This window comes from Pempheris klunzingeri, chromosome 6 (assembly GCF_042242105.1).
Source record: "Pempheris klunzingeri isolate RE-2024b chromosome 6, fPemKlu1.hap1, whole genome shotgun sequence".
Lineage (NCBI taxonomy): Eukaryota > Metazoa > Chordata > Actinopteri > Acropomatiformes > Pempheridae > Pempheris > Pempheris klunzingeri.
In genome coordinates this window covers 8,238,609-8,253,384 of record NC_092017.1, presented here as the reverse complement: position 1 = coordinate 8,253,384, position 14,776 = coordinate 8,238,609, and the positions used below count along the sequence as shown (strand labels likewise).

At 43.3% G+C, this 14,776-nt stretch overlaps 1 protein-coding gene across 1 annotated transcript in view; it reads left to right on the top strand.

Annotated features, from left to right (window-relative positions):
- Window positions 1–2,067: 2,067 nt before the first annotated feature.
- LOC139202869 (capping protein, Arp2/3 and myosin-I linker protein 3-like) overlaps window positions 2,068–14,776 on the top strand; it is a 28,519-nt gene continuing 15,810 nt past the window's right edge. Inside the window, exons 1-17 of the mRNA XM_070832462.1 lie at window positions 2,068–2,125; window positions 5,501–5,595; window positions 8,405–8,455; window positions 8,557–8,616; window positions 10,028–10,149; window positions 10,304–10,398; window positions 10,697–10,767; window positions 10,892–10,965; window positions 11,036–11,111; window positions 11,206–11,294; window positions 11,717–11,811; window positions 12,275–12,361; window positions 12,943–13,052; window positions 13,157–13,234; window positions 13,342–13,418; window positions 13,929–14,033; window positions 14,179–14,248. Of these exons, the coding sequence (XP_070688563.1) occupies window positions 2,068–2,125; window positions 5,501–5,595; window positions 8,405–8,455; window positions 8,557–8,616; window positions 10,028–10,149; window positions 10,304–10,398; window positions 10,697–10,767; window positions 10,892–10,965; window positions 11,036–11,111; window positions 11,206–11,294; window positions 11,717–11,811; window positions 12,275–12,361; window positions 12,943–13,052; window positions 13,157–13,234; window positions 13,342–13,418; window positions 13,929–14,033; window positions 14,179–14,248 (1,413 nt within the window). The remainder of the gene's footprint in view (window positions 2,126–5,500; window positions 5,596–8,404; window positions 8,456–8,556; window positions 8,617–10,027; window positions 10,150–10,303; window positions 10,399–10,696; window positions 10,768–10,891; window positions 10,966–11,035; window positions 11,112–11,205; window positions 11,295–11,716; window positions 11,812–12,274; window positions 12,362–12,942; window positions 13,053–13,156; window positions 13,235–13,341; window positions 13,419–13,928; window positions 14,034–14,178; window positions 14,249–14,776) is intronic.

Genomic DNA, 14,776 nt, shown 5'->3' with positions numbered 1-14,776 from the left:
TTATATACAGATGCTGCTAAAATACTAAACCATGGACTGTTTTCTACCTTGGTCTAGGCACTAAACTAAGAGAGTAAAGATGGTAAACATAGCACCTGCTTGCAGTCCATTTTAGAGTACAGCATGCATACTGTATCTGCTCTGTAAATCATTCCTGTGGTCTTCTTTGAGAAAAAAAATCATGATGGCACCACCTGGTTTTTGCATTAATTCTACAGAATACTGTTCTGGTGTCTGTCTACATGATCGGAGGCCTTATTTCGATACAGCCAAGCAAGTCTCGCATAAAGCAGTAATGTTTGTGTCCTATCATAGGCGGAAGAGATGAGCCACTGAGCCAGTTATTGGAGCCACATAGCAAGAGCTTCAGTTTGCAGGCTAAATTTGGTGTTTTAATTAATTCAGATCTGAGTTTCCGCAGCAACACCAATAACTGAATCAGCATTTTATCATCTCAAACAAATATCAAGAATTAGAGGTCTCATATTCAGACAAGACTCAGGGAAATTTATTCATGTTTTCAGTTCCAGCAGCGTAGACTATTGTAATGCTCCCTTGTAATCTCTTCCCAAAAACACTGCTTGACAACTTCAGCTCATTCAAAATGCTGCAGCCAGAGTTATAACCAGAACCAAGGGACCTGAGTGCATTACTCCTGTTCCTCCTTCTTTACACCGGCTTCTTCATACTTTACAATATATTTTTTTAAGTGTTGTTGCTCGTTTATAAATCACTTAATAATCTCAGGCCAAAATACAATCTTATCTACTTGGAACATATAAGCTCATTAGGGCCCTTGGATCCTTAGGAGGCAGTCAACTGGTAGAGACTGAGAAACACGGGGAAGCTGTTTTTAGCTGCTACGCTGCAAACCAAATGTGGAACCAAATGTGCCCCAACCCAACACTTTCAAATCTAAATTAAAAAACGTAGTTGCGCTCCTGTACATTTGAGTGATTGGTTTCTCTGCTGCTCTTTTATTTCCTCTGTTACATTTGGAGCATCTTATAACTTCCTACTTCATTGTAACTATGTTGTTTCATTTGAATATATTGTATTTAATTTCTATCTTCCTAATTTGTGTGATCTTGTTGTGTTTTATTGCTTATTGTTTTGTCATTTTAATGTTTTGTTTGTCTATGTAAATGTAGTATGTATGAGCGGCTTCGCCTTGCCTCGCGTATTATTATTAGATGTGTAATTAATTGCTCCGCTGCAGCACATTAAACAGCATGTAAATATACCTGCAAAGGTCACTTTGGTCCGATAAGATGCTGGTGTGGTCTTTACTCCTCAGTGCCGCTAACAACAGGCTGTGCTCCCATGAAATGTGGCTACAGGACAAGTTCATTCACTTTGTCTCTTGGTCCACTGCAGGTGCTCAGCCTGCCAGCTCCTGTCACTATACAAAGAGAAGGAGCATAATATTTGTCCAAAGGCCCTCTTTCCCTTTATAAAAAGCATATTGGCATTATTTTTGACCACAATAATTCAATGTTATTCTAGTTGGACTTTAGCATCAGCATGTTTGCAGGCTGAGACGTATGAGCACAGGCTCACAAAGCTACTGGTGACTCTATACTAATTTTTATGTAGGACAGTACAAGCCCTAGGGATTACTACTAGAAAGCAACTATTGCTCATCACAAGAGTGAGTCTGTTTGGGGTTTTCACTGCACCTCAAACTTTTAGCAGCCAAACTACAGTGCATCTCCAGTGAATTTCTACCTTGTGCTGTGTGCTTTCTCAGGTAACCGGCTGCCTCATTATCCCTCAGTGGTCTCCGCCTCCTCCTCCTCAGCATCCCTCCCTCCACCTCTCCGCCCCTCCCTCCGCCTCCCGTCGCTCCCACATCCAGCCTCCCAGCATCCACAGGACTTCTTCCAGGAAGCGCGTCGGCCAGTCGGATGCTCTGCTGGAATGCCTGGGAGAGAGACCATTCTTTTTGTCCATTTCTGAGAGAGAGAGAGAGGGAGGGAGGGAGGGAGGGAGGAGAGCCAGTGGGGAGGAGGTGGAGGAGAGGAGGAGGAGGAGGAGGAGGGGTGGCGATAGGAGAGAGGAACAGACATGGCTTCTAAAGAGATCACTGCCTCTGGTTTCGTAAGTGTGAGCAAGGATATCACAGGTGGGTAAAGACTGCCGCTTGGTTATTTCGCTCCGTGTGTGTCTTGTTGCGGGCTGTAGCCGCGCTCAGCCCCGGGGTGTCTGCGTTCGGGCTCGGGATGCTTTTCCTCCGCGCGTCTGGCGGAGGCTGCGACCGAGCAGACGCATTGGCTGATGAGCTACACCTTTGCATTTTGTCCCGAAGCTTTCCGGGGCGGCTTTTTCCTTCTCGGCGCGTGTGAATTAGTTAATGTGCTGATGAATAATTGACAGTGCAGGGGGATAAAGCTTGTCTAAACCTGCCCCTCGGGAAGGATCAGGTAATATAAACCCCAGCCTTAGGCCAGAGAGAGGAAAAGGGGCGTTGTGGAAATAATGGTGTGGACTCGTGGGTCTGGTTGCATTTTGTTCCCTGTTTTTTTTTTTTTTTTTACCAACACACACTGTCTCTCCGCATGCTTTCTCCCACCTCTCTGAACCTGAACCCTTGAGTATCTTATCTTTGTTGCAGCCTATCCAGCTAGAGCGCTATAGTGATTGTGCGCGTGCATGCGTGCGCGCGCGTGCGTGCGAAAGTGAAGAGAGGGGGACTGATGAAGGCAGATGTTCGGCTCATCCTGCCAACAGAAACGCACCAGCTAGACAAACCCACCGGCGCGACAGAATGCACAAATATTTATTCGTTTTTTTCTCTCTCTCAAACAGCAACAGCTTACACATGTCAAAGTCACAGCGCAGCCTTGGATTCAGTGTCGTGCACGAGCGCCGCGCACGCGCACAGACACAGACGCGCACTCCACACATGCTCAGGGTATCCGGGACTGTGCTGCTGCTGTGTTAATTACTCCTAATGGCTCTATTAGGCGCACTGTGATGATTAATCCAGTGGAATCCCTGCCTCTTCGCTCAGTCACCTGCCGGCTCCTGCACTGACTGACAGGAGGAGCAGCCAGGACCACCGTGGCCCTGGTGGCCTGCAGGCCTGCACAAGGTCACCTGAATGAGACTTCAGCCCTGATCTCTGCTCCGCTTGGACTGAGATTATTGTCTAGTGTTGTATCACCGTGTCCATCTGTGACTCATTAAGTCAGAGATCCTGTATTAGTAGAGGTGATGGTCACACAGCAAACTGCCGCCTTGTGTGTATGTACTCGTGTATGTTTTGAGGATTGGAAGGTGAACTCAATCTTTTAATACACCAACACCCAGATACTTTTCAGTAGACGTGGAAGTGTTCATATTCTTTACTTGAGTAAAAGTAGTGATTCTACTGTATGAAAACACTCTAATCCACAAGTAAAAGTTGGAAGTAAAAGTACAAAAGCGCGTCAAAAAGGTGCTCGTTCTGTACCTTAATGGTCCCTGTCAGTGTCATCATGTTATATTACTGGATCATTATCACAGATGATCACTTGATGTACAAGCAGCATGTTAACGTTTTATTAGTTTAAGGTACTTTTTATGTTGTTTATGCTACAATTCAATTCAATTCAATTGTTTTATTGTCATATGTACAGATAAAAACAAGTTTCACCACACAATTCAATTCTTGCTTTGCCCTTTCGCTTTCAATACCGCTACGGGATTTAAAAAAATAGATAGATAAATAGGAGATAGAAGGAGATAAATAAACAGTAGCTATACAGTCCACACACAAGGTTAAAAACCATAGAGAAGAAAAACTATGTACAAATTCAAGTAATTCATCCTATTGTATTAACCTGTGTTTTGTATGTAAAATCTTCTGCAAAGGACAAATGTTGTGGATTAGAAGCACAATGTATTGCAAAGTAGCATAAAATAGAAATATGCAAGTATAGCACTTGAGCAAATATACCAACTTTCCATCATGTTGAACTTTGCCTCACAGAGACGTATTTGCACCTGAATATATGGATAAACTCTGCTCCACAGAGAGAAATACTTGCTTCAGTATCCGGCCGGTGCGACTGTATCAACTGCACTGCCAAATCCCCGCTTCAGTATCGATTTGCTCATAAAGTCGTCATTCGGGGTGCTGTGCAGCCACAGTAATGGAGAGACTGAATCATGTCACTCCTGCCAGCGAGTCGACTCGATGTCTCCATGATAACATGTCAGTGTTCCCACCCTGTGAGTAAGACACCTCCTCTGGAACAGCAGGCAGGTTATGTTCCCTATACATGTCAGGGGTCGCAGCACTGAGGGCGATGCTGTTTGACAGGAACAGCTCTCAGTGAATCATGGACACTGATGCTTGAATGTGTCATGTTGCTCCTGCGAGGAAGAAAATCACACTGAAGCATATTGTGAACCATTTTGATAACACCACAAGATAGAGTAGCTCGGTGGCAGCGCTGTGCTGGACTCACTGAGCAACACGGAGGAAAATTACTGCTAAATTTTCAAGTCAATCTGTGATTAATCCAGGCACCCTCATGATAATTGCTGTTGTGTTTTGAAGCCCAACATAAAATCCCTCAGTGCTCCAATGTTATATGCAGATTGTATCATTTTGCATTTTGTAATTTATTTATAATCATCAGGATTTATGCAGACTCAGAGTTTATTGGATTATTTTATCATGTGAAATGTCACGACAGGTCTCTCCACATGACAGGCCTGATGTATCCCTCAGTTATTAGATGAAGACATGAATACAAGCCTGTCCGCCCAAAGGTCAGGATGGTTTAGTTCACTTAGATATGGACTAATGCCATTTGTGTTGGGATCTTTTCTTAAAGATAATACTGGTATTTTGGAAGTAGTTTTTCAGGCATTCTTTTGTCTTTAGTAATGATTTGATGATAGGAAATGAGATGATAGAGAAATGGGAACTGACATGCACAGAGATGCCCAACTGGCCTCAAACATTATAGTTAACAGTCAGTCCCTTAACCCCTAGAACAGTTTGATACCCTTCTTTAGACCTTTAGATTTACCATGAATTTATTTATGTTTATCTATGTGTATTTATTAGTCTTTTTTGTTGTTGCCATAACTGGAAGATTATGATATGATATGGAAATCAGTTTGCAGGGAGAGAACGTAATCCACAGTAAACATCACATCCCTTTTTATTTTTGTCAGACTAATGTTATTGTTTTATGGTAGTGCAGTGTAGACTCACTGTCCATGTAACATTAATGTGACAAAAATAAATGCACCTGTAATTTTCACTGTGATAAATTGCTCGACTCATCTGTGAAGAAATGACTGAAGTCATTGTCTATCTGGAATGTAGGAAAACGACAGCGCCCTTTGAAAAATGCCTGGCAGTAATGTGTTTTTTATTCAATGCCACTGAGCATGCATGCACGAGGTGTGGTCCTCTAAAGACTGAAACACAAAGAACGAGTGCCCTGTTTATATGTATTTTTAACACTGAATGTCTGTATGCTGTGGTTTTCATCCACAGAAAGCATCCGGAAGATTGTTGATAAATCATCTATCAAGTTTGCTCATGGCATAAAGATCGACGCCAAAAATGGTAAAACAGAGGACAGAATACTGGTAAGTAGCTGCTTTCAGTCTGTTCACAGAGGGTTTTTAATGGGCCTCTGTGCTCCTCTAACACTGGATTGCTGACGTAGAGGAACACCTTCATCCTGCCACATAAGCAGTCTGATACATGCATCATGTATGTCCAGGGTCTTTGATGTTAACTTCCTCTGCAGTGTGTTAATGCATCTCCACCACAGTGCTGAAATCCAGAGGCAGAAGCTCGCCTTGATTTCAGCAGAAAGAGTGAAGGCCTTGTTCCCGTGGTCACTTATGAACCGGTTTATAACCGCTGCCCCTCTTCTGTGACTGCCGTCGGTGGCTCGGCGGCATGAAAACTGGGTAGACGGTGTCTGTGGGAGTGGCTGTGGACTCCTCTGTGACTGCGACCCCCACTGTGGAGGCTGTAGGGGGGCTGTGCAGCTCACAGCCTTTGATTCTGGGGCGCTTTCATCAAAGAATATGGAACAGATATGAAATCTTTCATTTGAGTGAGTGAAGCTCAGCCAGCTTTCTGGATAAAATCTGGGGCAATCAGCTCTTAACACTATGGACCAGAACTTAGACTGGACCCCAGAATAACGCCTGTATTTGCAGAATGCACTCGGACAGGCTTGTGCACGTGCATGAAAGCACACACCTCATGCACGCTGGAGCTCGTCCAAACAGGTAACATACATACACAGTGAAGGGCAGGGTTTATTGATTGAGTGCTCCTTTAAGTGCAGCAACTAAACCACATGTCTGTATAAGCAAGATCTTATACAATTCCCAGCCCAACTGCAGTGAAGTCAGTGCAGTTTTTATGCTGTTTAAAAGGCTTGTGACTCCCGTTGTCCCTCCTGAAATCCCCCGATGAGCCAATGAGCTTTCATCCCCAGCCGACCAAGCTTCGCCCAGGCAGAGCAGCGCTTCCACTCAATGGATGCTTTAATGATTCGTCGTGCGGCAAAGATGGGCCGTTAGGAGAGTTTCTGCGTGTACAGCCTTTGATAGTGAGACACTTTGATATGTTTATCTGCCAGAAACATCTTTCCAATAATCTCTTTCCAATCCACGTCTCATTTACTGCTTCCTCTTAAAAGCTGAACTGGAAATCTAGAGTTCTCGCTCCCGCTGGGCGCGCATAGAAGGCAGAAAAATAGATTGGAGTTTGATCAAACACACTGGGTTAGCGTTTTAGGGAAAGCAGAGCTTTAATGTGTTAAGGTTTAGCTTTCGTATTTCATAGAAGTTGGAGGGAAGGAGTGGGACGAGTCGAAGCTGCTTTAAGGTCGTGGGGACTGTGCTCTGTCGCTGTCACATGCATTTATCTTGATGATTTCTTACACGGACCTCACCCAAAGTGTGAAAGCAGAGATTAGAATATCTGTCCTGTAGCAGCTCTCCAGCATAATTACACGCCACAAGCATGATGTGTGTGTGTGTGTGTGTGTGTGTGTGTGTGTGTGTGTGTGGTCTCTCTTAGATGTGGGATATATGGACAAAGTCTTTCTCTCTCCTGCTGCATCAGCACGATTTACTCCTGTTTACTCGTACGCTCTCTCTAAACTATCACCCATGACCCCGACTCATTGCCGTAATGTGATACAATGCGGTCTTTATATTCAACTCCTTCAGACACACAGATCCTCCTCTCTCTCACTCCATCTCACATGCACATTTTGAATGACTACATTTCAGACACCTCACTTGCTGTGTGGGTGTAAGAGGCTGTCAGTGTGTCATTCTGACAGCCCTGTGTCAAGCTCCTCTCTCCAAAAAACACAACAGTGGAGTGGGAGAGCTGTAATTTAATTACAGCTTTTCATTGGGGAGAGACACATGGATGGGGGGGGGGGGCTGTGTCCTGAGGGAGCGTTTCAGCAGGGCCGTCAGAGAGAATGGAGTAAATGATTGGGAGCGACGGAGCAGAAGAGGAGAAGAAAAAGAGCAGAGGGCAGTACTCAGGGGCTGGTGGAGAGCAGCGAAATGCCAGGAATCACCGCTCTTTGTTTGTCTTGATGGAGAGAGACACTGACTTTTTTGTAGGGTGTGTTTGCAGGAAAAGAAATCGCCTCTCGCGAAACAGGAATCAGGGGCAGAATCAGATTTGTCCAACAGCTGCATGACACAAATGTTTCCATGCCGAGAATAAGTGGGCGCAGGCACAGAAATGCTGCGTGTGCTCGCTCAGACGGAGACGCACAAATAAGCTCCTCGTTTGTGTTCAAATTGCCAGTCACATCCAAACTCCCATCAACTTTGCATTGCACTAAAAATGATCCCACGTACATTAGACTGCAGACGGCTAATTAGCAGAGGTAGTGTAGCAAAAATACTAATTTGGCACCCTGACCCAGCATGACCACCATCTCTGGAACAGAGCCCATGACTTGAAGTGTGTTGAAAAACACAATTTACTACTCAGAATGGGCGGCTCTTCCCTTTAAATTCTGACATTAAAGATTTAGGGAGATACTGAATGGCCAGGAATTATTGCCCAAAGCATCAAATTAGATTTATGAGCCACTTGCATGTTTGCCCACAGCAGACATAATGTAATGCTAATGAAATTACATCTGGTATTTGTGACAATGTTGCAACATGTCGTCATTTCTCAGCCTGCATCGCGGTCTGTTAATCTATTAATGTTAGACAACGTGCCGCTGACACAGAGAGCTTTTAGCTGGATCAATACATGAATATTGAGAGGACTCCTCATTTCCCTCTCATCATTGCTATGGAAACTCTTGGGAGCGTTTCCCCCCCCATGGGGACTGTGACTGTGCAGTGAACTTTTCCGTAATCTTGACTCACTTTGCTTTATTCCTTTTTTTAGGTCCTCACAACGTGGCGTCTCTATTTCTTGGCGCCAAAGATTCCAACTAAGGTACCGCTCGCTGTATCCAGTTACTCTGCAATATGATTGAATTCTTCTTTCACAATGTCAGCTGAAATCTTTACTGTCTACTACTGTCTCCGTGACAACAGGTAGAAGCCACGTTCAACTTCTTGGAGATTCGAGCTTTGAATTCCCACCCTGAGCACCAGGTGAATTTTAGCAATAATACTGAACTCTTCATGCACTCCGCTCCTCTCTTACAGCTCACTGATTGCCTGTGCAGTTGTATAATTGAGTGGTTACATCACTTTAGCCTTCAAGGAATGACAAAAAGAATTTAGAGCATTTATCAACACAGCCACAGTGACAGTCAATGCTCTCTTGTGAACCTTTCGTCTTCAATTGTTGACGATGATGGCAATAAGAGAAACTGCTGAGGATGTACGAAAATCATTAGGGGGGGAGGGGATGTCAGAAAAAGGGGGATTTTATGTTGTATTTTTGTTTTGTTTGTTAGCTGAAGGGAGGGGTGGTCTGAGTGGTTTCTGGGATACTATGGGGAGGCCCTTTAATTTCTAATCACCCTAATGTTTATATTTCAGCCCCCGCTTGTGAGATTAATTCCAAAAAGAAAAGATCAAGTTGTCACAAATGATGCCTTTAGTGAGCACCTGTGGGTCATAAAGCTGCACTTTGCCGTATGCAGAGGACAACAATTTAATCACTGTGCTTCACTGGGTTTAATTTTTTTCCCCATCAGTGGCAGTGATTAACTGCTCTCTTTATGAACAATCACGTCCTCCTTCCAGACTGCATCATAGGAGACAGTATATAAGTAAATGTGTCATATAAAGTTGGCTTACATTGCATACAGGGTAATGTACGGCATTCCTTTTATAACCCGCCATTCAGCATTAATAAGCAGCATTAACATTTAATAAATGGTTCGTAACACACTATAATGTAGCTGTTATCACATATAAGGCCTTATTTATTATTTATTATCATTCATTGTTGTCGTCAATAACTCACTCGTCTGTGAAACATTTATTAGTGGAGGCTAATGTATAAACAGGTAATTAATGATAATACAGTAAAACACACATTATATAGTAATATGAAATATGTTGTCATAGGAGGGTTGGCCATTGTTGAGAATACTTTACATTAATAGACCCTTAAAATGTCCCTTTATCTGCTTATAACTTATAACTACATTATAATGTGTGTTAAACAATTTATGATGTATTCATATACCGGTTGTGAATGATACATATGGGTACATACATATATATTTTATTTACTATTTCTCTGTACTAAAATAGAGAGTTACTGGAATATTCCTAATTTTGTTCCACTTCTAATGTAAACATCAGTGGCTTCTGCGTAAAAATGCTCAGCTCAGTAATATGCATAGGTTTTCTTTGCTCTAGTTATTAATGGTGAACCAAACAAACTCAGTACTGTATTATGAGACTTTAGGGGATAAGTGTTGCAGTTTATTCCTACTTAATTGGAGGAAGGGGCCCAAAGAAAATATAAGCAATGCTTTCAAAAAGTAGAATATGAGATTCAGCCGTCCGCCTCATGCGCTCACTAACTGTTCCATTTTCTGTGCAGGTTATTATCGACACTGACAAGTCCAGCTACTCCCTGAGGTTTGAGTCGCGCGAACACCTCAATCATGTGGTCAGCCATATTAATTTCGCTCTGTCTCGAATATTCAACAACTCCATTTTTGCGTAAGTGTCTCTCTCTCTCACAGGAGAAAAGAAATCTGAATAAACCATATATCTTTGCAGTGGTAGATAATCAGAGGGTTTAAAGAAGGCTGACCTTTATTTATTCAGAGATAAACGATTCCTTATAGTATCTGTGTGTCTTTTATCTTTGCAGCCCCTCCATCTGTCATTCAGACAGTGACCTTTCTGAGGGCAGCAGGAAGTATTCACCCAGCTCAGAGACATCAGTGGAAACTCAGAGGGCTTGTGGTAAAAAAGACACTATCATCAAACATGCAAAATTGCACACATGCAGACAGGAGCACATGCACACAGATTGGCAGACTCAAGAGGAAGTTGGCTCACACTCCACACAAATGGTCTCCCAGATGTTCTTTTTAAAGTGCTCAGTCGCACAAATAAAACATTGATAATTTGGACAAATGTTTCTGTGTGCATTTTCCTCAGTTTTCCCCCCTGTTATCGCAGAAGGAAGCAGCTGCTCACATAATTTCAGATTCATTGTTTTTTTTCTCTCTTGCTTTTTCCTCCCGCCTGCGTCTCCCAGGAGGCTTCTCGGAGACGTACTCCGCTCTGTGCGACTATAATGGCATCAGCTGCAAAGAGGAAGTGCAGTGGGTAAGAGCTGTGGGACTGTGCCTGTGTCGCTGTGAGTGCTTTTGAGTGTTACATACAGCACTGTGCACAAAATGCTGGGGTCATATACTGCAGCAAAGAGGCTCATGGGTAATGTTGCTCCTAGGATGTGGACACCATCTATCACTCCCAGGACAACCGAGAGTTTAACCTGCTGGACTTCAGCCACCTGGAGAGCAGGTGAGGGATGGTCAAACACTTTTACCTCCAAAATATGTCACCTCATTTACCTCATTTTTATCTTTGCCAGGGATTTGGCGGTGATTGTTGCATCGATGGCATACAACACCTGGTTCACTAAACTCTACTGCAAAGACCTGCGCATAGTAAGTATGACCGCCCCTGCTTCACTTTGATGTGTCTCACAAAGAGGGTTTTAGTAAAAACAGGTGAAAAGTTTAGTTTAAATGTTTCCTTTAGGGGTCAGAGGTCACCGAGCAGGTCCTGCATACGATCAGCAAATCCTCCAGCCTGGAGGAGATCACTCTGGAGAATGCTGGGTTGAAATCGTGAGTTTTGATCCTTCTCATAACTCTCTTTTACTTTTAATCAGTTAGGTCATTTTATAAACTTTGTCGGCAGTGATCTTTGACATGACGCTCAGCACAACTCAGCCTGTGAAAACAGTAACATAATGTCTTCTGTAGCTCTGCAGGGAGCTTTATAAAGTCGGAAAAATAACCCTGATCGCGTCCTCATGTATTATGGGAAATGTAGGATCCAGTGTTTTTAGAACTTGCTTCATAGTGGGGACTAAAAGTCAGGATATCTATGCCTCTGCTGTACAGATGTTGCCCATAGTTTTCTTAGTCTACCTCATGTGAGTCTTAATGAAAATGCAACGTCAAATACCTACAGTGCCCCTTTAAATGCTTGTTTGTGTTCGCAACATGTGCTTTTCTCTGTACGAAACTATGGACCCACTTAACAGTGACTTCCCTCAGAAGATGTCAGCTGCTCTTTCAGAGAACCCTGCTTCTGTCATCCACTCGCTCAACTTGGCCCACAACTCACTGGACAACCAAGGTACAAACCTTTAATGGGCAGCTCTAAAGAAGATTAATGAATTAAATGGAGTTAAAACAAGTCCAGGAAAGGCCCTCAAACATCTACAACATATTTTTATGTGTTAAAGTTAAATAAGTGATGTTGTTTAACCATGTTTTAAAACACAGAGGTGAATGAATTCCAGTCTAGTCTCAATTTCACTAGAAGACCATCTAAATACTTAAAACCAATAATAATGTAAAAGTAGATAGAGTTTTATTGCATCAATAGCACCTATGGATCATCTCAAATTTTACTCATTTGTATGCACAGTTTATAATCCACCTCTGTGATCTAAATAGTCCCTCATTTGAAATCTGATCTGGTGCCTCATCGTCTCTAAAATAATAAGTAATGGTTGCAATGAAACAGGAAATTAAATGTCTCCAGTATCATCTATCATACAAAACACACAACACAACCTCTCGTGTGTGTTCTGCAGGTGTGTCCAACTTAATCCAGCAGGTGTGTCGCCTCAGCAAAGGGCTTCGTCTCCTCAACCTCTCCAAGACCTCACTCACCTCCAAAGGTGTGGGCCCGTCCCTCTCCGTTTCCCTCCTTGCTTTCTGGGTCTAGTCCAGTTCATTAATGTCAATAAAAATTTGCAGGATTTCCTACAACACAAGACAGTTAACTCACCAAAATCAGGTGGAAATGAGTTTAAAAAAAAAACCACAGCAGTTTTATAAAGCTGCAGCAGATTGAGCAGCTCTCAGAGCTTGGCTTAGATTATAGGTGAGGGAACATAAAACCTCCAAAGCCCCAGATACTTCTCCCTCCTGAATGGCTGTGTTTCGTGTTTCAGCCCTGCTACAACTCCACATCGACTTACTGTATGATGTGTTGGGCAGCCCTGCAGGCAGCATGCCTCCTGTTAGTGTCTCATCTTTCCGTGTACCCAGTGGAGAATTTAAATATTACATTGAAGCAGGCAGATACCACGCACTGCTTCCCATTACATCCACTGATACCTGCTGCTGCAGATGCGTATGAATAATGCAGGGACACAAAATGTTTTGAGAGTGTTCTATCTTTTAATATTGAACAACTCCCCCCCCCCCCCATCTCTCTTTTTTTCCTTTTATCTGTCTCTCTCTCTCTCTCTCTCAGGAGTGGTGTCTCTCTCTCAGGCTCTGTGCTCCAGCGATGAGTACTCCAACTCCCTCCTGCACCTAGACCTAAGCAAGAATCCCGGAGTCCTCTCGGGGGAGGATGCCTCGGTCAGAAAGCGCAACCCACTTGGACACAAAAGCACACACGGCTCCATTTATACTTCTCCAGCTTAATATGACGTCTCTTTCTCTCTTTTTCTGTCTGTTTGCAGAACTTGTATCTTTTCTTGTCTCAGCCCAACTGCCTGGTCCATTTAGATCTGTCGGGCACAGATTGCTCTGTGGACTCTGTAAGTATTTAATGGGCCGCGGACGATCAAATGTTTATGTGCAACGTTAAAAAGAAATGCATTTCTCTCTGCTCAGATTAACCGTTTCCACCCTGTGTCTCACGCAGCTATTTGGGGCTCTTCTGAGGGGGTGTTGCGCTGATCTTTCCTTTCTGAATCTTTCCAAAAATTCCTTCTCCCACAGGTTAGTCATATCCTTAAGATTACCCACACAATAAAGGCAGCCGCAAATCCAAATCTGGGAAACCTTTAAGGCCTCACCTCTCCTCTCTCGTCACCTGCTCTCCCTCTCTCTCTCTCCTTCTTATTTTCCATTATCTCAATCTCTTGCTTAATGGGGAAATCAGAAATGAGCTTTGTGGGAATCACTGGAACGTTGTGTTTCCGTGTCTCCGTGTCTCCGTGGGTGTGTCTCCTGCTGTTTAAAACCAGAACTCTCGGTGCTGTCTGCATAGATAAGACTCATGAATATTTAAGCTGAGCTATCTATCATTTGACCCCACTCACTCCCCCCTCTCACACCAAAGCAATATTCACTCTGCTTCTCATTCTGTTTCAGTTCTCCGCGCTCAGCACTGCACTCATATTTACCCGGCATGTCAACAACGTGACTGGCCTCATCCCATCCCACTCTCTTTACCGTCTCCTCACTTCTCTTTGTCATCTCTGTTATTATTACTTTTTTATCCAATAGAAAAGTGAAGGACACACTGCCGCTGTTCCGCCAGTTCTTCAGCTCAGCCTTCAGCCTCACTTATGTCAGCATGGCCTCTATGAAGCTGCCCCCTGATGTTCTGAGGTACTCACCATGTCACCTCTTAATCTCCATCCACATCTGCTCCCTTTTATCCAAGCTCCCATTCAACGAAGGCTGATGTGAAGCATGTTGCTTCCTCTTCTTGCCATTTCTGTGTCGCTCACTCCTATACCTGCTGTCTCCACAGGGCTCTCCTAACAGGGTTAACCTCCAATCCTCATATCAATGACCTTCATCTGGACATCAGTGGCTGTGAGGTAAGAGTTCTCCACATCTGCAGTGGGCTCTATGTTCAAGTGCAGTTCAAAGGTATCCTGAATCATGAGCTTATCCTGTGGGCTCAAAGAAGAAGGTGAACTTGTGAAACGATGACCAGGAATCATTTCAATCATTTTCAGTAATCATCTATTACTGTAATTTAGATATTAATGCAGTTGTTAATTTTACTACCAAGCATGTTAATGTAGTTATATCAAACTAAGGCACTTCCTGTTATATGTTTACCCACAGTTTTGCTAATGTAAATAGCTATTAGAATATTCACATATTTACTTGTTTAGATTACAAAATGCAAAGCTAATAGGAAGCAGAAGATCATTTCCACATTACCACTAAGCAGAGCTCACCGCTCAACAGTCCTTCAGACTGCTTGCCGAGACATAAAAAGGCATCCATAAATCTGCCTCTTTGTGGAAAAATAGAACAATTCCCCCATGACCAAACCTAAAATGACTCGGATTCATGTCTGTGCATATGTTGGTTTTTCCTTTTCTCTCTCTCTCTCT